Source organism: Stegodyphus dumicola, chromosome 7, assembly GCF_044657685.1.
Source record: "Stegodyphus dumicola isolate Sdum_Otavi_A_Nest chromosome 7, ASM4465768v1".
NCBI classification, from domain to species: Eukaryota; Metazoa; Arthropoda; class Arachnida; order Araneae; family Eresidae; genus Stegodyphus; species Stegodyphus dumicola.
In genome coordinates, this window is record NC_140774.1 from 124,158,204 (window position 1) to 124,185,763 (window position 27,560).

General features: G+C 33.3%; 2 protein-coding genes across 8 annotated transcripts in view; one reads left to right on the forward strand and one right to left on the reverse strand.

Annotated features, from left to right (window-relative positions):
* Nucleotides 1-24,939, reverse strand: part of LOC118201712 (glycogen debranching enzyme) — a 155,497-nt gene extending 130,558 nt beyond the window's left edge. For 2 of the 4 annotated variants that reach the window (XM_035373859.2, XM_035373861.2), the window contains exons 1-3: nucleotides 24,749-24,889; nucleotides 24,193-24,343; nucleotides 2,302-2,524 (exon numbers count right to left, since the gene is read on the reverse strand). In XM_035373859.2, coding sequence (XP_035229750.2) covers nucleotides 2,302-2,524; nucleotides 24,193-24,286 — 317 coding nt within the window. In that variant the 5' untranslated portion in view covers nucleotides 24,287-24,343; nucleotides 24,749-24,889. Of the gene's footprint in view, nucleotides 1-2,301; nucleotides 2,525-24,192; nucleotides 24,344-24,748 lie in introns of all 4 variants that reach the window. The other 2 variants (XM_085820784.1, XM_035373860.2) reach the window with 2 other exon arrangements.
* A 1,385-nt stretch (nucleotides 24,940-26,324) lies between these two features.
* Stlk (Ste20-like kinase) overlaps nucleotides 26,325-27,560 on the forward strand; it is a 40,385-nt gene continuing 39,149 nt past the window's right edge. For all 4 annotated transcript variants that reach the window (XM_085820786.1, XM_035373856.2, XM_035373855.2 and 1 more), the window contains exon 1: nucleotides 26,325-26,503. The gene's annotated coding sequence lies outside the window, so the exon portion shown is untranslated. The remainder of the gene's footprint in view (nucleotides 26,504-27,560) is intronic.

The following is a 27,560-nucleotide window of genomic DNA, read 5'->3' on the forward strand; positions in this document are numbered from 1 at the left end:
TCAAGAAGTTTTACCTCATGCGAGGTCTACCTTTATCGCCAAAAGGGCGAGAAATGAGTTGTGACCGATTTTCTTATTATGTTTTTCAATTACTCGCGCGTAAAACTAAAGTTGATGTATAATAGCGTTGTATAAAGACTTAAATATTGTAAAAAGTTATTGTATAAATTTTATTTAAAACATTCTAACAAGAAAGAAGTTTTAGTCTGAAAGACTTTTTGAAATGTAGTATTATTTCAATGTAGAAAGAATTGGCACTTGCTTTGAAAAGAATAGAAGTTAACAATGTACTACTAATGTATGTTTTCAAATGTGTAAAATTAACGGCATGTTGATATGTTCTTGTATACATGTGAACTGTTATTTTGAATGTTAAGAAATACCGTGATATGGTAAAAGTGAAAGTAATATTAAAAATTTGTTATTCATGTGACTGTAAAGATTAAATCATGGTGAATATGTGTTAAAGGTTGAATGATGTAGTTAGGCTCTCTGACGCTACACTTTAGAGTTAGCCACTTTCAGAATAGTACCTCAGGGTCTAGAGTTGAAATTAGGGTGTGTTAAGAGGTCTCGTATGTTGAATTTTAACACGTTAGTGTTTTGATTGTAGGAGGAAGTGTGGCACACGTAGACAGAAACACATTCGTGGTTGGTGTTCTTTTACAACACATGTCAGAGAGCACGGGGAGAGATAATTAAAATAGTCATGAATAAAATAAGAATGTTAAGAAAAGTATATTCTATATGTTATTTGCAATGTCATTCTGTAACATTTCATCAAACTAGTTTTCCTTCCAGATCTCTGGAAGGAACCAGAATTGAATAAAGCTCCTGTTTAGATGCAGTACAGATGAAAAAGAAAAAAGATTGTTGTATATTCCGGGAGCTGCTATTGTAACAAATTTCTTTCTTTTAAAATTTTCTAGTTTCTAGCTAAGTTATGATTGTAAAAGGTTGGCCTCGCGTTAGTTTCTAGAGCTAAAAGTTTTCAACAAGGTCGTTTTAGACCTCAGTTTCAAACTAATTAACTCTGGCGGGAAGTATGTAAGGATCTTAAGTTTTACTAACGTTTATTTTATTTTAAATCTTTACTATCACTTCTTATTTTCTACTTCCGGCCAGAATTATAAGCGTGAAGGAGTTTATGCAAAGTTGTCTGGCGAACGCCAAGTATTTAAGTGTGGCCTTTTTGCCAAGCAGAAGAGAGGAAGCCGTGAGTTCGAAGCAGGCCGCTTACCTTAGAAGTTACGCAGTTGCTACTTTGCCTTCCAGGCCAGAGGTTTTAATCCTCTTGATAAATTAAACGTATTGTAGTGTTCACAGTCTCTGTGCTACATACGCTTCCTGTTATTATAAGGCCAATCTTATTCTAAAGTTAAATTAGAGTTTAGTTTTATTTTGATATCTTTTAAGTTAGACCCCGAGTGGAGGGTCATTGTATTCCGAAGTACGGAAGTCATTGTATATAAAGAAAAAAATAAAGGGTTTTGTATACCCTTCGTCTGTATCCTGTCTACTTACTACAATTAGTGAACATAGCTTTAGTAAGCTCTCTGTTCTAGTCAGGTCATTGTATGTTTCCGAAGAAGGTTAGAAGAAACATTGAACCTGATAAGTTTACTAGATAACTAAAATGAAATTCTACATACTTAATAAGGTAATACAGCATATTTTTTCATTTATTCAAAATAAGGCTACTCGATATTATTCCAGGTTCTTTGGTTGTGCACTTGATAAAGGCACCAAAGATCATGTGAAAATTGCAATAAATTTTTCTTTCTACGACGTTAAAACTTCAGAACCAGTGTGCTATGTTTCAAATTTAATCAATAATGCTAGCATGTTTCATGCAATAAACAAAGAAAAATATAATTTTTTTTTTCAATGAAAAAAAAAATTAATACATAGTCCAATAATTATTCTTATATGGTACTGATTAAAATACTCTTTACATAAATGTAACTCTTAAGATTTACATAATGACTTTGTTGCTTTGACCTAAATTATACCTTCTTGATGAATAACTTGAATTTTAAAAGTAATATAGATTATTTTAATCTTTAAACAGATTATAGATTATCTGTACTTTTTACACACATCTCATCATCTAAAAAAGAGAGAATATCTGGTTTTAATTAATGACTTTTTTAGAAAACTCTCCTGCTTAAAATTATGATTCAAGTCATCGGAATAAAATCATTGACATCATGACAATGACCCCTTCCAAAAAAAAAACACTTAACAATATTTTTATAACATGCAATCAATAATAAATAGATAGACAGAAAATTTTCTTACCCTCCTTCTGGTATGAAGAAATAATGGAAACTCCCAGATAACTCAAATGTGACTTCGGCATATAAAGCAGTATCATCACCTTTATTGAAACTTTCTGATTTCCATCTCAGTTCTCTGTAAACAAGTCTTTTAAAGCCATCAGTAGGGTTTTCAGGGTAGTTGATAAACAGCTTAATTCTTTGCCCAAAAAGTGTTGATCCCAGTTTAAACTGAATAATAGAGCCTAAAGAAATTAAAAGTATTAACATCTCAGACAACCACATTTTTGAAACAATAGACTAAATACAAGCTAATCACATTAAATTTTCATCTCATTACTTGATGACTAACTAGCTGTCTTGATACACGTGAATCTTTGTCTGATAATCAAAAAGCTGTGAAAAGTATTGATGAGGTAATGCATCATGATGCTCAAAAGTACTTAAGCAACAACCCATTATGTTGCCAAAAAAGTATTTATGTGACAATCCAGTTGCAAAAGAAAACATCCTCCCAGCTAGCATTCTATTTTTCCATAAATTTTCACCAGTATTACTACAGATTATGATTCCTCCTCTGAGAATTTCAGCATAGTGGTGGACAGCATACTGCACTTTTCATTATCTTTGGAAAAATCTCAGGCTTTCTTTCTGCATGCATGTGGCTCATTTAAAGGCATCATGTTTTTTTAGCAAAAGTGAGTAATTTGCAAAGAAATGCTATTAATTTCATTTTGGCATTTTATGACGTCCATTATAAAACAGCATTTCACTTTTTCAGCAATAGCAATACTGTACAGGAAAAAAACATTTCCAGTGCACGAGACAACATATTGCAAATTCTAAAGCTATGCTCTTTTTAAATATTTTTTGTGATATTGCTGTTGAATTGAATTTTACATAATATAAAATCTGAAAATTTTCAGTTCCCCCCCTGCCCGCTTCTCATTTTAAAACTCTGGAGACAAGACATAGTTGTGCAGTTCTATGATATCCTTTCTAGCAAAAACAGACTCCTGTGTACATAGGGAGAACGACAGAGCATGAAAACAGGAAGTATGGTGTGGGCATCTTCAGTGGAAAAACAAGAATGTAGAAAATGTTCAGCATTGGATGCATCATTGAAATACTAAATGTAAAGATACCCAAACAAACATTTCTCTCCAAAGCTGTCAATGCATTCATAATCTTATGTTGAAGGAAGGAGTGCAAACAACAGAAATTACACATTTTTAGGGGAATTTCAACTTTTAAAAATTCATTACCAATAATTTTTTTAATAAAAATATATTATGATGGGTAGATTTGAGTAAGATATTGAAAAATACATTGATTTTACAAACTAAATTAAAACTCAAGTATTCATTTAGCAAAAAAATTTAACTGAAAGAAAAATTTTGCAATATAAAATTTTAAATTATGCCCAAAGAAGGAAGAGTGTACGTATCGGTTATCATGCACAGTTAACATATTAATTGTTATATTTTCTTAGCAATGATTTTTTGCAGGGCTGTGGAGTCAGTAGGGAAAATGACAGACTCCAATTCCCTGATATATACAGTCAAAAGTCGTTAATTCGGACACCCATAATCCGGAATGATCTATAATCCGGACCTCAAAGCTACAAACTTTCTGCGCATGCTTCGCGTTCACGCATGCGCACAGGCGTTTACGAGAGCGCGTAAGACCCTTACGGCTGCGAATATGTTTGTGCGCATGCGCGTTTAATGTTTAACGGAGTTATACGCTAAGCTAAAGTTATCTAATTCAGTTAATGTTGCAGATTGCGTTGTTCCTTAATCTTCGAATTGGATCCGGCTTATTATTTTTTGCAGACTGTTAGAGCAATTTTATAAAAGTAAGCTTGAACTTTCGATTATGTCAAGTAGAATTTCCGATATATATTTACTACAAAGCGAAAGTATGTTTTGAAATCCGAAATCTGTTTATCAATTTCACGCTGCTCTGCGGCAGAGGTGGGGGCAGAAACGTCATTATTAGATTATGATAGATTAGAAAGATTATGTCAAATAGAATTTCCAATATATATTTACTAATATGTAATTTGTATCTACAAAGCGAAAGTATGTTTTGAAATCCGAAATCTGTTTATGAATTTCACGCCGCGGATTGGAAGTTGATCTGTCAACACTATCCTTATCTTCAGAGCAGATGTTTTTATTTTATTTGGATTATAATTCCGTACTAAGTTTAGTATTTCGTCTCGATGTACTCCGTCTTTGATATGATTTAAATCAAGTTCCTCGTCATTATAATTCGCTTCCGATAGTGAAGAAAGTGACCCAGAGGTTATTGAAAACGAAAACATTTCGATTGACAAATTAGTCAGTATTCTCAACACAGCAATTATAGGACTTGAACAGCGGAACTTTGTAACTAAACGAGAAATTATGTCTGTTTAATAGAATTAAAGAGAAAGTATTATCACATGAAACGAAGCAACTTACATTGAAGGAAATGTTTTAATAAAGTAAACAAATAAATATTAAGCTTTTTCTTTTTGTAAATTTTGATACCCTTTAGATCATAATTGTTCTTTATTTCATAAATTACGGTTTCATATTTTTAATTTTGTAATTTTTGCATGCCATCTTACCAGATTTAAACTGATGATCTATAATCCGGAAAAATCGATAATCCGGAATCGCCGAAGTCCCGACGAGTCCGGATTAACGACTTTTGACTGTATTTAAACATATACACATGGGTTACAGCTTATTTCTTTTAATATACAAGAAGTAATAGATGCTACAAAAAATTGATGGCATAGCAAATTATTTATATTAATTAGCATTTATTATGAAATGGAAAAACTGGCATTAGAAATTCCTAAGAAAAAGTATAGCTTCGGCAAGATCTTTTTTAGAGGATCATAAATCCAATTTGATAAACTTCCAAGCTGAGAAAAGTCTTTCTACACTGACTTAAATACGAGAAGAGCTGTTATTGTTAGGGCTATTTCTTTATCTTTCCAGGATAGATTTTTATAAGTTCTAAAAGAGGTGCCTTGCAAGAGTAATCATATTTCTCTACTTCTTCAAAGGCCGTGTAGAAATCGTGTTTGTATTTTTTCATTTTTATATCTAAAGACACTTCGTTCTTTATTTTCATTCGCTTTGCCTTAGCCTTATCAATATTATATAAATATTCCTCAAAATGTAATTCATCCCGAGAAAAGGATGATAGAGACTCATTTGCAATGTCTGCAATTTGACTGTCCTGATTTGAACACTCCAATTGTTCCGAGAATGATTTCATTCTTAATGAAAGTTCACAGATGGCATTCTTTGCCTTTTTAATTTGTTCATTATCCAACAAAATTTGGTGTTTTGGATCTACATATATTAAACCCTGCAAGATCTCATTGTCTAACAAACTAGTTTCTCTTTTCTTCATTGAAGAAATGATTCCTTCTGAAATAAACCTTCCATTTCAGAAAGAACAAACATCACATTCTTCCATTCTTGCCTCCTGTTAATTCTTCAGGATGTAGCTTTTTTGTAGCTATATACGATGTAGAAAGAAGAGTTTCCAATTCTGAAAGATCATTCCACAGTCTTTCTGTTAGTGAAACATTAGGGTTATCTACATATTCTAAAAAAGGTTCTTAATTCTAACAACCTCTATATCATCAAATATGTACTTCCCCATCATGGCCCACCAGCGGCCAAGCGGTAACATTCTGAACACTGGTAGTTCGGTCCGAGGTTCGAATCCCGCGAGTGGGCTGGCTGCATGAGTGTTTTCATGGTTTTTCCCATGTGTAACATGTATATGAGCCAGTTTCCTTTAAAAAGTCCTCTACAAAGGCATCCCTACCTTAAGGCAGATAGCCCTCAAGTGCTTTGCCGTAATCTAATAAACCAAACCTTCCCATCACACAGCTTGATCAATAATTGCTCCTTTTCCTGCTCGCTTCCTAAGAATGTCATCCATTTCAGGAGTTCTTGCTTTAATTGCTGTTTACCGAAATTTAACAATGAGATTTGTAACTAAATGAATCAGTTTAATCAATAATGGCAAATATCACAATAATATGTCAATAAAATAGACAATAACTTTTTATTAATGTATATAGTCCATAAATAAAAATAACTCAGTTTGTCATTAATTTTTTTTTTCAGTTCACTTTAATTTCATTTCAAATTCAAACTGTCTGTCCAACAAACACTGGAGTCGGAGTGTTTTTAGCAGCTCCAGCTCCAACTTCTTTTACTCACAAATCTGCCAAACTCTGATTCCAACTTCGCAGCCCTGATTTTTAGGTGCTAAGTATTTGTCTGGCAGCAAAACAACTCCAGTGATAATTTGGTACTTATGTTTATCACAACCACACTAGTAGAAGTTACCAAATTTTCAGAATATGCCAAACTCTGGGAACCATGCTCATAACCATTCTTTAGGGAACCATGATCATAAAAATCTTTTTAGTTAAGCAGTATCACCATTTTTATATAGGTTCTTTTTGTTTAATCCCAAGTTCCAGTGGTTTTTATAAACAAATCATTATACTTTTTGCTTTAAATGTAATTTTAATATATGTGCTTGTGGGATTTATTAGTACTGGAAGAAACTATGGCAAAATTTCTTCAGGAATATAGAACATTGCCGCAAAATCTCTAAAAAAAAAAATTTGGTTTCCATCAGAAATGCCATTTCATAAAATTATTTTGCAATGTTCATTTTCATGCATTCTACATGAAACAATAAGTTTTATAAGAACTTTCTTTTCAATATTTTATCTTTTGAATAGGAAGCAATTCTTATAAAATAAATTCTAATTTTCAGCCACTTTGTTGTTTACTTTCAGCTTTGGAGTTTAGTTTTAATGTTTATTTCAGGTGAAGAAAATTGTTGCGAAGAAAATGAAAACCACTGATGAGTACCAAAAAACTGATGAAATAACTGATGAGTACCAAAAAAAAGCAATGGTAGATTAGCACAGATTTTGAATAAAACTCTATCGATTTAGAATGCAGTCTAACATACCCTCTATTTCTGAATATAAGCTGATCTGTGCATAAGGCAAGAGTATGTTATTTCTTCAAAAATTTACCCAAAATTCAAAACCCATATATAAGCTGAAATGAGAGGGGGGAAAATTCTATTACGTTCAAACATGTCACCACGAGGAGAGGGAATATTGCCAAGCAGGTAAAATGAGTGGAATTATTTTCCAATCAAATCACTGTTAAGTAAAATGCCAGATGACAACAATAATAGTTTTAACTCTGATAATCATATCTGAAGCTGGCACATTTTTTTCTATTTATTATCTTCTATACTATCTGTGATATCTGTGTTAGTCTTATTTTCTGTGTTATTTTATTTTTTGTGATAAAGATAAACGAGAAACGAAATTCTTAAACAACAAATTTCAAGCTACAGGTGACTTTATTTAATGAAAATTTTCACAACAGTATAGAGACTCAGCATTTCTCTAAATGAAAACAGGTTTGAGAGCAGAAAAAGCTGGATTCAAATTTCACCAACATAAGATTTTTTTGTTGTGGCAGTGATGCACCAAACCAGCATTATAAACAATTTCGAAACTAGAACAACTATTTTTATAAAATAAATATACCATTTCATTAATTTTTTCATAAACTAAGAAACATAAACTAAAGAAATAAAAAGTGTAATATTTAACAATTTATTGTTTGTGCCCAGCTAATGGGAAAGTACCAAAGTTTTTATGAGATTAGCAGTTAAGTTGACCCACATAATTTAGCTTTCAAAACAGTTCCAAAAATTCTCGGATTATACAGACATATACAGTAAGTTAATTTTAGGGGGGAAAAAATTTAGAGATAGAAAGAGGAAACAACCATATTTATAGGAATATCAATAATCAAAACCAAGAGGAAGTAAAACACAATACTATCAGTAAAGGAAAGCCTATTTGTTGACAGTAGAGTCCCGCAAACCCAACATAATGTGGACTGAGAGACTGTCGAGTTTAAGAATCAAGTCAAGTTTTACGGAATAACGGGTGAGTTTTTCAGAACTCTTAATATTTAACTGTAATAAATTACTCTAGACCAGTGATTGCCAAACTTTCACTCATGAGCTACTAGTAGCTTGCAGGGACATTTTTAGTAGATCACATTAACACTCCAGTTGGGTAACCTTGATTCCTCTACTGAGCTGATGACAACAGCCCTTCTCAGCCTCATAGTTGATTGTATATGCATGAGGTTGTTATGTGCTTTGTGTGTATTTAAGATATTGGCTAACTTGGAAAGCTTGATTTACGCATTGGTACCAAGCTAGGTCTGTTCTAACAATGGCAGGTTCAAACAAAAGGCTAAGAACTTATTACTTTCATTTGGAATGAGAAACTGATTACTTCTTTACCCAGATAAAGGACAAATGTGTCTGTTATAGTGCAATACAAGTGTATCAGTTTGTAAAAAAGTAATAAATTCAAAAAACGCTTCCAAGATTTCAAAAGGATCTCAATTGTTTGTCAAATTGCCTTTTATACAGATTAATGTTGAAGAGTTCTACACTTGTGTTATGAAGTATTTTCCTTTTCAAGAAGACAAAAGTGGGGCAGTGGATTTGGTATTGATTGATTTTCAAGATGATTTATGTGTAAAATAGCTTTCTTCAAACTTTGGAAATATTTGGCCTCTTGTACATAAAGAAAAAAACCCAATTTTGGTCTACGTTTGTCTCAAGAAATTTATTAAAAACAAGTACAACCCTCTTCACTGATAAACACCTAAACAACTGTATTCGAATGGCAGCCACTACCTACTCTCCAAACACTAAAAAACTAAAGACAAAAAGAAGTTCCATGCTTCTCATTAAAGTTAATAAGACTGATTTAAAAAATGTCATGACATTTGTTATTTATTACCAACTACACTTCAATTTTTTTTCCTTATGTACAATTCAATTTCAGTTTCCTTATATTATATACATTTTAATTAAATTAATTTCATACGAGGGTTGGAACTTTAATAGTGGCAACACAGCTGAAAAAACGCTACGCAACAAAACCAAAGAATATCGCGTATACGACACATGAACTACATACCTACCTTACCTCTCAGCAAAAAGACTCGTCCTGCCTACGTCACGCGCATGCGGAGTGACGCGAAGAACGGATCCTTGTAGCTCGCGGTCTAAAGTAAGTGTTGTCAGGATGTTTTAAAAACAAGAACAACGATGTTGGATAAAAATTGAATGTGACAGAGGTCGTACAGTACGACAGTGTCATCAAGGGCTTCAAGTGGCTTGCAGGGAATCTGCATTGCCTTACAGAACCGTAGCAAGATGGATGAAAGCATTCAATGAAGGACGGCAAAACGTGGCAGACATGCTGCGGCCAGGTCGTCCGAGTGTCAGCGATGCAGACGTGCAAGCTGTTGCCACACTAATGGACAGTGATCGCTGCCAAATGATTCGTCAGCTGGCCGGACAAACAGGATTAGCGCATACGACTGTGCTGCACATTCTGAAGGAACGCCTGTCCATGAGAAAAATTGCTTCAAGATGGGTTCCACATCAGTTGACGGAAATGCAGAAATGGCTACGATACGATGCTGCCCGAACCCACCTGGAATGCTACGAGCGTGAAGGAGATGCTTTTTTACGTCATACCATTAAGCTGGATGAGACTTGGGCCCGATCATACCAGCCAGAACTGAAACGCCAATCAAACGAATGGCATCATCACGGGTCACCACAACGTTCGAAATTTCATCAGAACCCCAGCAATGTGAAAGTTATGGTGATTCTCGTGTACGACTGTGATGGTGTCATTCTAACGCATACTGTTCCCCCACAGCAGACCATCACTGCACAGTATTACTGCTCATTTTTGGAGCAAAATTTCCGACCAGCTTTGAGAAAAAAACGGCGACACTCTCTACTGAACACTCCTCTCCTTTTGCATGACAATGCTCGGCCGCATGCAGCGCAAGCTGTGACTGATTTGTTCAAGCGATGGGGCTGGGAAGTGCTTTACCATTCACCATACTCCCCAGATCTAAGCCCTTGTGACTTGACTTAATTCCTAAGATGAAGGAACTACTTCGTGGCACTCGCTTCCAAACTGTTCCTGAGATTCTTGCGGCTGTAGACCGGTCCATTCAAACTATCAACAAAACAGGTGCTGCTACAGGTATTCTGCGACTTCCACATCGTTGGAAACGGGTTGTACACCATGCTGGCAACTATATTGAAGGACTGTAAAACATGGTGACATGAATCACTTTTGTATTCCTTGTAAATAAATAGTTGCCACTATTAAAGTTCCAACCCTCGTATTTACTAGAAATGTAAGTTTATAGCCAGTAAACAAATCTAAGTTTTTTTTTTTTTTTTTAATTGGTAGTTCTTTTAGTTGATAGCTCAAAGTAGGATTTTAAAACTGTACAGTAGCTCAGAAGCTTCATAAGTTTGGCGACCACTGCTCTAGACATTTGTAGTACAATACTGGACATGGAAAAGTAGAGCGTGCAATTAAATAAATGTTAATTTTTTTATGTCAAGTTCTGGCACAATAGGAGTCATAAAAAGAACAAATACACTAAGATAATCGGGTAAAAAAACTTACATACAAAAAATGAAGAAAAATTATTAGTAGTTCTTGGTGGGAAAATATTGGGTGATTGTAGATTATCTCTCACACTCATTCTATTGTTGTGCACCTTCATCCCTTAGGCGATACAGGAACGAAATGTCCACACCACATTCACCTTGCTCCTCCATGTAATGCAGCATTCCTTCTGTGGCCTTTAGTCCTCCACTATGGGTCATCATTTTACCTTTTCCATTGTCTTCAATATCTTAGTTTTCTGATTCATCTTCATTTTTATCCATATTGTCTTTCACCAGTGCAACAATTTCTGCATGAGATAAAATTTCACAATTTTCATCTTGTTCCATCCACTTTTCAACATCACCATCACTAACTTCTTTGCAGCTTGTAGCCCTTAAGTAAGCCACTATTTCACAATTTTCTGTCTCTTTTCTGTTTTTCTGAAACTGTTTCGTGGGTGGTCCAGCAACTTTCTCCAATAACAAATGAGGGTTATCTTGCTCGATTTCACTCCAAGAACGAGTTATCCATCTAACAACATCCAACATATCTATTTTCTTCAGTTTCTCGATCATATTACACTCTTCATCATGGCTAGGAAAAGAGATGAAAGAAGTTTGCATCTGTATTTTTTCTTCAATGCCTCCAAAATGCCCTGGTTCACTGGCTGACACACTGAAGTAAGAGGGAGAAACATGGCTCTTATATCTTCGTCCCGTAACTCTTGTGCATCAGGATGGGATGGGGCATTGTCTAGAATAAGAATCATCTTCCTTGGTAGACTTTTTATTTTAGAAGCTTTTCCACCAATGGAACAAACTGCTGATGAAACCAATCATTAAATATTGCTCCATTCATCTATGCATTTGACTGATTTCAGTACCAAACAGGAAGATCATAGTTGGTTTCAGTACCATTAGTTGTACTTTTTTAAAAGCTTAGGGATTTTGTGATTTCCCTTTAATTGCTAATTTGAGCTTATATCTGTGTGTCGCATTGCTGCATGCCAAGATTGTGACTCTCTCCTTGCTTCTTTTGTAGCCAGGTGCCGATTTTTCTTCCCTGGATGCGAGTGTTCTCGAAGGTAGCATTCAAAAATTCTAACCTGTCTCATCACAATTATAAATTTGATCTCCTGATATAACCTCCTTTTCAATTAGTTTGTGGAAATTATACTTGAATATTGCAGCATTTTTCAAGTTAACAGATAGCTTTTCGAAACAAGCGTTTAACTGCCTGATGTCATATTGCTTTTCCCATCTCTCGAGCCAATTAGACTCTCCTTCTTAAAATTCATCATAAAATTTTATTCTCTTATAATATTGGTTCTGAAATGGGTATTCCCTGTTTACTTTGCTGCCTGAACCACAAATAAAGTGCCTCACTCACTTTTTCATAGTCACCACCTCTCGTACATTTTCTTTCCTTTAAACTATCCGTACATGCTGTTTCCACCAGGGCTGTGGAGTTAGAGTCATGGAGTCGGAATCGGAGTCAGGTAGATTTTAGGGTAAAAGAAGTCGGAGCTGGAGTCACCAAAAAGAGGTTGACTTTGACTACAGTTTCTGTTGGACAGTTTGAATTTGAAATGAAATTAAAATGAATTGAAAAAAATTAATGACAAACTGAGTTATTTTTTTTATTTATGAACTATATACATTAATAAATAGTTATTTTCTATTTTATTGACATATTAATAAATAAATATAAGGGAGGAGAATGGACGTGATATTTGCCATTAGTGATTAAACTGATTCATTTAGTTACAAATTTCACTGGTAAATTTAGGTAAGCAGCAACAGCAGCAAGAACTTCCAAAGGTGATGCCATTCCTAGGAAGCGAAGCGAGCAGGAAAAGGAGCAATTACTAATCAAGCAAAGTGATAAGGAAGTACATATTTGATGATAAAGAGGTTGTTAGAATTAAGAACTTTTTTAGAAGATGTAGATAACCCTAATGCTTCATCAACAGAAAGACTGTGGAATGATCTTGCAGAATTGGGAACTCTTCTTTCTGCACTGTATATAGCCACAAAAAAGCTGCAATCTGAAGAATTGACAGGAGGCAAGAATGGAAGAATGTGATGTTTGTTCTTTCTGAAATAGAAGGTTTATTGCAAAAGGAATCATTTCTGCAATGAAGAAAAGAGAAACTAGTTTGCTAGACAATGAGATCTTACTGGGTTCAATATATGTAGATACAAAACACTGAATTTCCTTGGATGACGAACACATTAAAAAGATGAAGAAAGCCATCCATGAACTTTCATTAAGAATGAAATTATTCTCAGAACAATTAGAGAATTCGAATCAGAACAGTCAAACTGCAGACATCGCATTTGAATCTCAATCATCCTCTCCCAGCGATGAATTAGATTTTGAGAAATATTTTTGGATAATATTGAAAAGGTTAAGGCAAAGCAAATGAAAATAAAGAACCAAGAACCTTCAGATATAAAAATGAAAAAGTACAAACAAGATTTCTACACGGCCTTTGAAGAAATGGAGAAATATGATTACACTTGCAAGACACCTCTTTTAGAACTTATAAAAATATATCCTGAAAAGTTAAAAAAAGTTGCCCTAACAGTAACAGCTCTTCGTCCTACTCAAGTTAGCGTAAAAAGACTTTTCTCAGCTCTGAAGTTTATCAAATTGGATCTGTGATCCTCTAACGAAAACCTTGCCAAAGCTATAATTTTTCTTAGAAATTTCATAATAAATGCTAAATCATATAAATAATTTGCTATGCCATTAATTTTGAGATTGAAATAGGAACAATACCCACAATGAATTGGTGTGAATTTAGTTTGTAATAAGATGCAGTCACAAAACTTCAGACAAATCTCCTAACATTTTACAACAATAGAAATGAATGTGAATGCAGAGCCAGCTGCTACCTGACTTTCTTTGTATCCTCGAAAGAAGCAAACAATATTGCCAAGTATTACAACATATCTTGAAATTTGTTAGGCAGTTCCAAGAATTAATGACACAATGTGAACAGCAAAATTTACAAAAAAAGAACACTCAAATCTTTGAACAGAACAGGAAAGACATATGCATAAATAATAATTATATGTACAGTATGTAATATTTGCTCTGTTTATCCTACAGATATCTATAAAAAGTTCCTAAAAAGTTGTCGAGTTACACAGAATGTCGAGATATCAGGAGTCGAATTTGCGGGACTCTACTGTAAAACTAAGGTTCTGAATTTTAAAATAGAGATGGAAAATTAGATAGGAATTAATGTCATTAACTAAAAGTAAATTTTTGTGAATGTGAGAGTCTTTTAGAAAATGCAGTTCAACAACTAAAAAAAGTTTCATGGATTAAAATTAAAACTGTAATTACATGACCAACTATAAGTCATCATTTTTTTATATACATATATTTTGTTCAAACACAGGATTTGTCTTCTTTAATGCAAAATTTTAGTTCTTTAGGTTTGCCAATGTATATGATGAGGCACATGACTTAATGTCTAAAGAGGTATAAGAGGCATGCCAAACTCTGTGATTTCACTATTAGATAATAATTTTGATCTTGTAACTTTACTTACTAGCATACAACGTCCAATTTACGATACTCAGAAAAAAAAATAATGCATCATATATATATATAGGGTCATATAAAAAGTCTCCGTGCTTTTTTGGTACATTTTTTAACAAAAATTTTCTTTATTGAAAATCAATTTTAATCAAGTACATATTGACCATTATTATCTATGACCTTTCGCCATTTTTTGGGTAGCTTCATAATTCCATCGGTGTAGAACTTTTGTGGTTTACCATCAAAACACTTAGCCAAGTGATTTTCAGCGGTGCTTCGGTCAGCCATATTTTTACTATCAAATGAGTCTTGCAGAGCCCGAAACAAATGGTAATCAGATAGAGCAAGGTCCGGGCTATAGGATGGATGCATCAAAACTTCCCAACCAAGCTCCGACAATTTGTTCCGAGTCATCAAAGATATGTGTGGCCGCGCACTGTCATGATGGAACATAACTCCCTTTCTGTTGGTGTTACAGAGACCGAAACAAATGGTAATCAGATGGAGCAAGGTCCAGGCTATAGGGTGGATGCATCAAAACTTCCCAACCAAGCTCTGTCAATTTGTTCTGAGTCATCAAAGATATGTGTGGCCGCGCACTGTCATGATGGAACATAACTTCCTTTCTGTTGGTCTTGCAGAGACCGAAACAAATGGTAATCAGTTGGAGCAAGGTCCAGGCTATATGGTGGATGCATCAAAACTTCCCAACCAAACTCTGTCAATTTGTTCCGAGTCATCAAAGATATGTGTAGCTGCGCACTGTCATGATGAAACATAACTCTTTCTGTAGGCCAATTCTGGTTGCTCTTTCTGGATTGCTTCGTTCAAATAGTCAACTTATGCACAGTACAGGGCCGAATTGATGGTTTTGCCAGGTTGCAGGCAGCTCATAATGGACAATACCTTTCCAATCTCACCAAACACTCAACATAACCTTATTGGCAACAATTCAGGCTTTGAAGTTGTTTGTGAAGGATCACTGGCCTTTGACCATGATCGCTTTCATTTGAAATTCTCGTATTTCACCCATTTTTCACCGCCTGTAATGATTCGCTTCAAAATTGGTTCGATTTCGTAGCATTTTAGCAGCAATTCACTGATGGTAATTCGGTCGATCAAATTTCTTTGTGTTAATTCATGTGGCACTCGAACATCAAGCTTCTTTTTGTAGCCTGCTCTTTTCAAATAATTCTTAACTGTCATGTAGTTGATTGCCTCCGCTATTTCCTGACAGCTTGTTTGATGGTCATGCTCCACCAGCTGCAAAATTTCATCGATTTTTTCAATGACTGGCTGACCAGAGCGAGGTGCATCTTTGACATCGAAATTTCTGGAATGGAATTGAGCAAACCACTCTTGTGTCCTTAGTTTACTCACAGCATTTTCACCGTACATTTCACAAATTTTTTGGCATGATTTTGCAGCATTTTTACCTTTTTTATAGTGAAAAAGCACCACATAGCGTATTTCTTCAGATATTTCACTCATTTTCAAATTCATATAACTTTTTACACGAGCAATGAATTAAAAAACTATCTTCACAAACAATGAAAGCTGAATATCAACCTTCTCAAACCCAAAACCTGCTCAAATCATACATATAAGAAAAGAGGAACTTTTACTCAACATTATAAATTTCTGATACAATTTCCTTATAGGGACCGTAAAAAATCGCCACACTATTCTTGATGCCAAAAAATAATTATGGTAACCCTAATGCAACAAAGGAAACTAATTAAATAACTATTTACAATTATTATTTTAATTTAGATGACAAGTTATTTTTATAAATACATTTTCTGGAACAGCTGTTGTATACAGAACGGGTTGGTGAAAAATTTCTCGCCCAACATTCACAATTTTACTTATCTAAATTTTTTGTTTACATTTCACACTTCAAGCCTAAAACGTCTGAAAAAACATGGTTTTTGCACACGATTTACGTTAAATGTACGAAATAAAACTAAAAAATTTAGATAAGCGTGAAATTTCTCACCAAAAATGTTTGAAGACAAATTGAAACAGTAAAAGTTTACAATTGGACGTCCCCCTTTTTTTTTAAGATTCTTTTTTAATCCAAGATTGGCACCAGGAAAGCATAATTTCAAAATGGCCACTACACAAAACCAAAATAAGAAGTCACAGAATTGCATAAATTTGGTGTCCATGTACACATCGATATATTTTCACTTAAAAAAAGTCAGAGAATTGCACAAATTTGGCATTGCGCACTGCCTTGATTTTATCCATGTATACATTGACCTATTTTCACTTTAAAAAAAATCGGGAAGCTAAAACGAGTTAAAAATATCATGGTAACCAGAAATGGGCTTTCATCACCAAACTGAACAAAATTTCCCAGTTAGGGCACCCAATTCTACACTAGAGGCATTTAAACTAAAATAACAATAAATTCCAAACAATTTCAACACAAATTCATACATTAAAAAAAAAAAAAAAAAAAAAAAAAAACCCACAAAATTAAAGCAATGCAACAATTAAAATAAATCTCTACAAAATTAAAACAATAAAAAAGCAAAGGTACTTAACCATTCAAAATAGTTCCTAAACAAGCAAATATTAATTTCAAACAAAAATTGTAAGGACAGACATAACACATATATAATCCAATATATCGTTACTTTCATTAATAAAACTATGTCAGTCATAGAAAGCATGTGAATTAAAATGCCACTACTTAGCTATCTCAGATGTCTTTCTACGATTCAAAATTTTCAAACGTTATAATAAAATTTCCCCTAAAGTCAAATTTACTGCAAGAAAAACCACGATCCAAACCTCAAATTTTGTTCAGAACCACATTCTTTACCTTCAACAATTTTTCTCTAAATCCTCACGAATCTGTCTGAAATAAAATTTTTTTTCCGAATCTTCATATCAGAGCAGCATTTCTCACATGTCATGTTCGGCTACAAAAATCCTGTATCCCATAAAAACTACACAAATACACTTCTGCCAGCATGAAGACAACCATGAACAAATGCTTCATTAATAACTCCCACAACATATCTTCTATAACTAATTCTAGCTTGAATACACTTTAAAACATGTGGCTGATATCTCTCCACAACATCCTTCATGGAACTATATGCCATTATTCAATACATAACCAAAAAACTACCACAACGAAATAAAACCACATTCCCCACAAAAGTTTCCATATGAAAAAGGTTACCATAGAAACAAAGTCTCAACTAAACCATCCAACACATCACCACATTTGGCTACCACATGTATCCCGGGCCGTATATGATGGCTAGCCCATTTTCTTATCATAATACATAAAAAAAAAACCTAAACATAACTGAAATTAAACAGGAAGCATAGAATTTTTTACGTCTTCCAACATTGCACAGAATTTTTGTGTGTGTGTGTGTAAACATCATATAAAGTTAGAGTTGACTTTAATGTACAACTTATATTATCATGAAATTATGGTTTCATTTATCACCAAGTTATTGTCTCATTTATGACAACCTGAGTAGTTGAATGCTATGGAAACTCTATTATGACATATTTGGTTGCGGTGAATTTGAATCATGGGAAAAATTTGGGAAGTGTGTGTTGGATAAGTACGTTGTTATTTTGTGGTTTACACGGTAAATTGGCTGTGGTAAGATTAATTTTAAGTTTCTGTAGGATTTGGAACAAAAGGTAAAAAGCATTAATTGATTGGTGTGTAAATTAAGGTTTACTTAGTTGTCATTATTAAGGGTCCTGTTTGGAGAAAGAAAATGCGTATGGTCGAACATCGAATATTTTCGAACGGAGGATATTTTTTACTCTTGTTTTTGTGAATTTATGTGGCGACACCAGTATACAGATTCTAGTTCAGATAATTTTAGGAAGTGTTTGGATGCTGTTAAGGAATTTTGTTTAACTGAAGACTAAGAAATAAAGTGGATACTTCCTTCGTGTAGTGTTAAGATGAATTTTCTTTTTTATGTTATTTCATTGATTGATTTAAAATGTACTTTATTCAGATTATATATTTTTTATTGGCTGTTCCTTTGACATATATATGTGAATATAGTTTGATGTGTACATGGATAAAGAAGTGCATAAAGTCTAGTTTGTGCAATCATCTGATGTTTTTTTAAGTGAAAATAGGTCAATGTGCACACGGATAAAGTCACAGGAGTGCACAATGCCATTTTTTTGCAATTCTGTGATTTTTTTTAAAGTGAAAATAGGTCAATGTGTGCATGGATACCGAGTTTGTGCAATTCTTTGTCTTGTTATTTTGGCTTTGTGTAGTGGGGATTTTTGCAGCGAAAATCGCCGCTACGCAAGCTAAAATAACAAGTCAAAGAATTACACAAACTTGGTATCCATGTACCGCGAAAAATTGCCAAGTTTCGCCAAGGGGTACCCTAAAATATATTTTTACCCACATAAATTTAGAAAAATAACAATTGAAGTGCTGTTGAGCAATGCCCTGATGGTGTTTCTAATGTCATTTAGCACTGCTCTATAACCACTTTATTGTTTGCGTATGACACCAATTTTTGGGGGTCTACATGTTCTAAAAGCCACCATGCCACAATTCTTCTGAATTTTATGCTTTCCAGCAAACAATATAAATTATGTTTCCTCCTGTGATATTTTGACTTATGATGTCCAATAAAATTTTCGCCGATTGATTTGGAACAGCAACTAAAAAACATTCTGCAAAAAAACCATTGTGGTGGAAGAACTCCAACGTTGTTGTTCTTCTAGTAAAAACGCTTTCATCTCTACTTCAATAATTCTATCAAATCTACTGATTTTCAACTTAGGCAGAGCAAAGCTGCAGCACTCACCTCACATATGTAACTGTTCCAATCTACATTTGTACAGCGGTTCATCTTTAGTTGGAGTTCATAGAATTCAATAGGTGTCATCTCCTTATACCAAAAAAATAGATGAACCTCACAGCTGCAAGGAAGAGGATTTTCGATCCTTTGAATTAGTTTTAAGTCCTTAATCCTTTCTTCTCATTATATAGTACATATTCAAAGTAGTCAAACTTAGATTGACTAGTTTATCTATGTCACTTAATATGTACTGCCTCTTTTAGACAGATTTACAAACTAATTTTGGGTAAAATTATCTCAAGGTAACAGACTTGATATGAAGTGGAAGACAAATTATTTTTCTATTGATTTGTTAATAAAAAAAACTTTTTAAAATTAATTTTTATCATGACTATAACACACTAATAGTTCATATTTAAAAAAATTCAACTTCTTTATTTAAAAAAATAAATTAGGTTACAAAACAAAGAGGTTGAATAACATGAAACTTGAAAATGACAGGCATTTTTGCCTACGATTACATATTTTAAGCTTGCCCACCAGCAGCTGAGCGATAAAGTCGCTGAATACTGGTAGTTCGGTCCAAGGTTCGAATCCCACGAACGGGTGGCTGCATGGGCGTTTTCATGGTTTTTCCCATGTGTAACGTATATACGAGCCAGTTTCCCTTAGAAAGTCCTCCACGAAGGCATCCCTCCCCTTAGGAACATAGCCCTCGACGCTTTGCCATAATCACACACATTTTAAGATTTATATCTGAAAAATTATTTTTTATTATTATTTTGAATTGTAGAAATATATTTATAGTCATCTTTATACACTGCATTGCTCAAATTAAACTTTAAACATAATTTATTTTGAATTTTTTTTTCATTTCTTCTGGGACAGCATATGGGGTAAAATCCTAGGAGAGCCCACAGCCTTGACGACAAATTGGGAAACTGCAGAATCACCCACTGCTTTGCATGTTTCCCAAAATCGCCAACTTGAAAATAACAAGTAAAAAAATTGCACAAACTCAGTATCCATGTACACATCAACCTATTTTCACTTAAAAAAAATCCCAGTATTGCACAAACTTGGCATTGCACACTCCTTTGACTTTGTCCATGTACACATCGATACGTGCCATATAATTGAGTGCACCAGGTGTGTGGGCTCTGCTAGGATCCAACACAGCATATGAAAGCAAAATTTGAAAATGGACCATTTACATTTATTATGATACAAATGAAATGAATAATTAATACTTTTGAATTTTTATACTTATTTTCTCTATATATTTGTATAACAATTCAAATGTTTACATATTCCCTAAAACTTTGATTATATGAAGCACTTGCTTCTACATTCAGTAGAACTGCTGTGCTTTAAGCATATTTTTGATAAGATATGTGACAACAGCTAACCTAAGCATGTACATACACACTTGAGTACACATGGATTTATATTCTTTATATACCACAGTTAAACAGTATTTACTGACTGTAAAAATTTAAATATCAGCAACACAGAATTTTTTTTTTCCCTTATACTTTTTAATATTGTTTACAAACACAATAGTAACCTCTCACCTAAAAAGATGGCTAAACAAATGTTTTTTTTACCAATTCACAAAGTTGCCCATGAATTGTCAACTTTTTAGGGTAGAGTAGACTTGTATTATGGCGAAGTACCCCTTGTATTATGGTACCCCTTGTATTATGGCGAAGTTGTTGTTTTATTTATCGCCAAGTTGTTGTTTCATTTATGGTAGCCTGAGTAGTTGAATGTTATTTAAACCCTATTGTGACGTAATCGGGTGCATGATTCTGAGAAAATTTGAATCATGGGATGTTTTGTAAGTGTTTTTGTGGTGTGTGTTAAAACCGTTTAGATGGATTTGAATGGGTTTGTAGGAAGAAAGGTTCAGAAGGTCACTATGTGAAGCGTTCGATCAGAAAGAGTACCTGGTTTGAAAAAAGTCATTTGAGTATGACTGATATTTTGATTTTCTGGGTGTACGAAGCGAACTCGAAAATCATGTTAAGTGAATACAGTCAAAAGTCTCTAATTCGGACACCCATAATCTGGAATGATCTATAACCCGGACCTCAAAGCTACAAACTTTCTGCGCATGCATCCCGTTGATGCATGCGCATAAGACCTTTATGTGTGTGCGCATGCGCAAAATATGTTTACACATGTGCGTTTAATGTATAAAGGACGGTATAAGCTAAGCTAAGCTAAAATTATCTAATTCAGTTAATGTTGCAGACTGCGTTGTTCCTTAATCTTCTAATTGGATCCAGCTTATTATTTTTTGCAGACTGTTAGAGCAATTTTATAAAAGTAAGCTTGAACTTTCGATTATGTCAAATAGAATTTTCGATATATATTTACTAATATGTAAAGGATCTACAAAGTGAAAGTATGTTTCAAAGTCTATGAAACAAAAGTGGAATTGCTGCAAAAAATGACCTAGCCATTCCGAAATCTGTTTATCAATTTCACGCTGCTCTGCGGCGGGGGGGGGGGGGGGTACGCAAAGAATTGGAAGTTGATCTGTCAGCACTATCCTTATCTTCAGGCCAGATGTTTTCATTTTATTTTGCTTATAATTTCTTACTAAATGTAGTATTTCATCTCGATGTATTCCGTCTTTGATATGATTTAAATCAAATTCCTTGTCATTATAATTTGTTTCCGATAGTGAAGAAAGTGACACAGAGGTTATTGAAAACGAAAAAATTTTGATTGACAAATTAGTCGGTATTCTCGACACAGCAATTAAAGGACTTGAACAGCGGAACTTTGTAACTGAACAAGAAATTATGTCTGTTTATAGAATTAAAGAGAAAGTATTATCACATAAAACGAAGCAGCTTAACAACTTACATTGAAAGAAATGTTTAATAAAGTAAACAAATAAATATTAAGCTTTTTTTTTGTAAATTTTGATACCCTTTATTAAAAAGTATAATTGTTCTTTATTTCATAAATTACGGTTTCATATTTTTAATTTTAGAATTTCTACATGCCATCTTACCAGATTTAAACTGATGATCTATAATCCGGAAAAATTGATAATCCGGAATTGCCGAAGTCCCGACGAGTCCGGATTAACGACTTTTGACTGTATTTGCTTTGGTAGTGCTTAAATGCATAACATGTTTTCCCTTTTTTATGGTTTTCAAACCAAGTGTAGAAAGCATGAGACATTATTTCAAGAGTTAACATAGATAAGCACCAAATGTAAAATGCTACCTTCTCCAGAAAATTTAAATTGACACTCAGACCTCTCATGAAGTTATATTGTTAATTTAGGTCCAATATATTGCATATATATATATATAATGTTGTATCATCTTCATTAACATGCATAAAAGTGAAGGTGTCGGGGGAAATTTATTCAAGTAATTTATAAATACATAAATATATACTACATAAATTGCTTTTCACTCAAAATTTGTATTAGCGAAAATGCTTAATTCAGAACGAGTTCTTTGGTACTCTAATTTGATTCTAAATCCCCTCACTTCAAGGAAATTTTTGGCCTAACTTAATTTGCCGGTTTGGCATAACCATTCTTACTTGAGTAAAAGCCGAAACTGTGAATCTTAGGATTATGGCAACTTGACGATTTTTTGGCAACCAACCCAGCTACAGCAACCTGCTAGTTTTTTTTGGGGGGGGGACGGCACTTTGTTTTTACGAAGTAAAGGCTTTTTTTTTTTTTTTTTTTTTACTCAACATTTTTTCCAACTATCTGCTAGTCGAATTACGCTTAAGCTAGAACTTTTATGGAACAAAAGTGCTTAATCATGACGAAGATTAGGTGCGAAATTGGGAGAAAGTGCAGAATTGCCCACTGCTTGCTGCGTTTTTAAGAATTGCACATACACTGTATCCATGTACACGTCAACCTATTTTCACTTAAAAAAATCCTAGAATTACACAAAAATGGTTGACATTGACCTATTTTCACTTAAAAAGTCAAAGAAAATTGACACAAATCCAATTCTTCTTATTCTTTTAAAAAGCGTCAAACAAATAAGTGGGCGATTCTGCACCTTAGCAGTGAAATTGTTTCTAAGTGCTTATTAGCTAAAATCACGATTGCAATTTTCCGGAAAATGTTACATTACATGTCTCATGATCTCTCATTTCTCCGAGACAAAATAATCTGTGGTTCGAACTGTGAACTTCTCAGATGATTGCTAAGGTCCTAGCTAGTAACCTTTATCACCTAGCCAAAATGTTGCCAAACTACCTGTTACCATATTCTAAAGATTAGCCGACGAAACATCTTCGTATTTATTAATTATTGTTCACTGAACGGGAGTTGGTTTGTTCCCCTTGAAAAGTCAACTAATTTCTGATCAATAGCGATAATTACTTGCTTTTAATTTAATTTCTTTTTCAAAGTTTGAAATTTTTTTATTCATGATTTAATTCAAGTCCTCATAAACATTTTTAATAATTTACATTCAAGTTACTTTAAAACACAATTTTTGAAATTAACTTCCTACATATGGGTTCACTCTTTTTTGATACTTCTACTAAATTTATATTAGGAGGTAATATAATCAATATTTCTTTAGTAAATAAATTATATATGTGCTAAAGTTTTTGAGACCAGATAGGTCTTACGTCTAATTACCAGTTAGCTTTACATTTTCTTTTTCAATTAATTATTATATATACTTTTTTTTACTTAATGCTTCTACAGCATATCAATAATATTTACAAAGCTTTGAGTTAAAATATGCAATTTTTTAGATTAAGATTTGAAAGAATTGAATTGGGAAAACAGTATGATAATTCGAGCTTTGAATTTTAAATCTTTCACTTTATGGAATTCAAGAACTCGAATGTCATATCCATATTATGGACTATATCAGTACGACTAAACCAAACTCTTTTTGAAACGAGAAACATAACTTTCATAATGAAAATAATTACTAATCTGCATTAAAAATACCTTTTTTCACTGAGAAGAGTAACGATTCCAGATTTTCTTTCTCATTCAGATGATGAACACGAACTTGAACACTTAAAGGATGGGTACCAGCCATAATGGAAAGTTATTGTTCTCCCTTTTTTTTCCCAACTGACTAAATAGTATCCATTTTCTAAATAAACAGAAGAAAAAAATATTTAATATCACCATCTTCATAATCGACTTTACAAAAAATGTAACTGTTTAATAAGCCCCAGAAAAAAAAAAAAAAAAAAAGAAAACGAAGGAAACAGAAGCTAAATCACTAGCTTTTAAAATTCATCCTCACTAGAAGTATAACTATTTTTATTTCAAATCACGACTGACAGCCCCTTGGATTTTATTTTATTGCCTTGACTAAGAACTATTATTATTATTATTAAAGAAAAAAAGAAAATTAAAAATCAATTGTCAGTCCTTAAAAACTGCCATTAAAAAAATTTATGTAGAAATAATATACTCATTAGTTTCAATTCAATTTTTTCATAAATAAATGAAACGGTAAAAATTTTGAATACAAAATTACTACAGAACAAACCCTTAAATATAGCAATAAAAGTTTTCTGAAATGCTTAATTAAACTAGTATTTAGCAAATAACGCGTGTTTCAATAACATACGACTAGCAGCATCTACGAGATATAATAACAACGTTCAAGAATTGGAGCGAAATTTTCAAAAGTCACCTCTGAAGCAGCCGAAGTTTCGAAGGTCAAAGAGAAGTAGAAGTGCTTACGGATAATAAAAATTTCCGTAGAACCTTATGACAAATTTAAAATTTAAATTAACAACGCATAGCAATAAGATTATAATGAAAATTTCATTCTTCTTTGTATAAGACCATTTCTCGTATGCTTGGTACAAAATCAAATGATGTTATTCAAAAGAACGTAGGGCGTATTCAATCACCACAATGAATGTTTGTGGCAAGACTCGCCCGCGCAACTGCTGCAATCAGAGAGCATCCGGTGTGTTTAAAAACGTCCAGCAATCAATGGTCTGCCAGTGTCAGGCATGTTTGGCGTCTGATGGTGCAAACTTCGAGTATCTGTTGTGACATTCAAGCTGTCGTACACCATTTGTATTCATGTCCAATAAATTAATCACTCTCTTGTTTCCTTTCCCATCTTCTACCTCTGCTCCACTTACCCCTGACATTTCCGAACATGGGTTGCTATGCAATTCTTAACCCTTATGATGTATCTTATCTCCCACAGAAGTTTGTCGCAACATTTACGGGACATCGGTTTCACAGTAGAAGGAGCTAGCTAAGGCTTCTATATACCTTAGATGAGCCTTAGTGCTAGCATCAGGGTACCTGGGCAGAACGCTCTACCCCTTATCGAACTAATTTTGTAAGCTATAAAGTGAAAAGTATAATGTAAATAGTGATAAAAATTTTGAAGTTGGGAGTGCTGCTAGCAAATTAGAATAAACATTAAGTGTGCGTGAAACCAGTCGAGAGGTGAAAACGCCAAAGCATCTGGGAAATTGTTGGAGGAGCTGGTGACTTGAAATGCTGTAAGAGAGTTTTTTAATACATGAGAGATAAGGTAGTACAGAAGCATTCGGTGAGATACAAATTGAGAATTAAATTAAGTTAATTAAGTAATTACTGTAGATTAAGACACTGGTAATATAACTGTACTTTTAAGATGGGAAATAAATTTACTGAAATAAGTGAGCTAAGAATCATGAGCTATGGCAACATACAAGGGTGAAGACCAGTAACCAGCGGAGAAAAAAATAGGTTATTTATCAAAATACATACATAATAATGCTAACAAGAAATAGAATATATATTTTTAAAGCTTATATATAAAAAATACTATACGCTGACATTACTTTGCATAAATATTTATTCAAATAGGTTGAATAATAGGAAAAGTTTGTAGATTGGGTTTTCCGTTGATCGAATCTCTGGCATTTTGGCAAAAATTTTCATAATTATATTAGTTAGTGAGAGTGCTTTGAACAGATTACTTATTGAAAACTTCACCCAGGGAACTTAGGTTAAAGTTGTTGTTATTATGTTTGTTTACATCAGAATTACTTACGGACAGTTTCGATTTTCGCCCATCTGTGCAGAAAGACTTAGCGGGTGCAAAACAAGACATCTGCCTACTTTGTCTGTCTGTCTTACTTTTTGCAAAAATTTTATAATGCAGGAATCGGTGCAAAATGTATTTGCTGAGTTCATATGTTGAGAATGTAGATGGTTATAATATATGTTGTGAGATTTTACCTTATGCAGTATAACGTTTTCAGTGCAAAATATGAAGCTGTATCGTAAAGTAAGAAAACTAACTCTCTGTGCGTTTTTATTTTAAATTAGCCGGATTGTAATGTACCTCATTGCAAAAATTATAATTAATGCGTATTAAAAAAATTATAAATAATTAGCTTTATGTCATTTTGAGTGCATTATTACTTTTTTTTTATGGAGTGCTTTAAAATAGAAATATCGCAAAGAAGATCTGAAAATTCATTTCATTTCATCAGCTTGATAAAAACGTAAATAAATCTCAGAATCGCAAGTTGTATGTATGATTGTAATTAATTGGTACACAGAAACAGCATTATGAGGTGTATTAAGTTTAACATTTTTTAAATTCTCAAGAAACCAAGACAGTATGTCCAAAAAGTATTAGAAATGCATTAATACTATTAACTATTTAATTGGAAAGGGCACGTTATGAATAAAGTTCACCATCTACAGTGATAGTTGCATTAAAAGATGCGTGTTCAAGTTATATTGACTATTACTTTTAACTTTCATAATAAGTCTGTATTCTTGCTCAATTTCACAAACTTTTTGGGCACTGGTTATGTAAATTTTAGCATTATTTCTTACATGAATTTTTAACGGTAATTTGAATACTTCCATTAAAAATTTTATCTGCTAAATACAGCAGGCATTAAATAATTTTTTAAAAGCATTTTGATTAGAGATTCTTTAAAATTTAAAGCACTTAAATACTTTTATCCACATTCAGTAAAACATTTTTCATTATCGTCCTGTATTATTCCTTTTTATTGTTGAGGCTAATTTTTGGAATATGGTAACAGGTGATTTGGCGACATTTTGATAAGGCGATAAAGGTTACTAGCTAGGACTTAAGCAGTGTACGTGGATATAGTCAAGAGTGTGCGCAATGCCATTTTTGTGCAATTCTGGCATTTTTTTTGGCTGATCTTTAGAATATGGTAACTGGTAGTTTGGTGACATTTTGGAGGCGATAAAGGTTACTATCTGGGACTTTGATAATAACGTGAGCAGTACTCAGTTCCGATTACGCGTTATTTTGTGTGAGGGAAATGAGAGATCATGGGATATGTCATGTGATATTA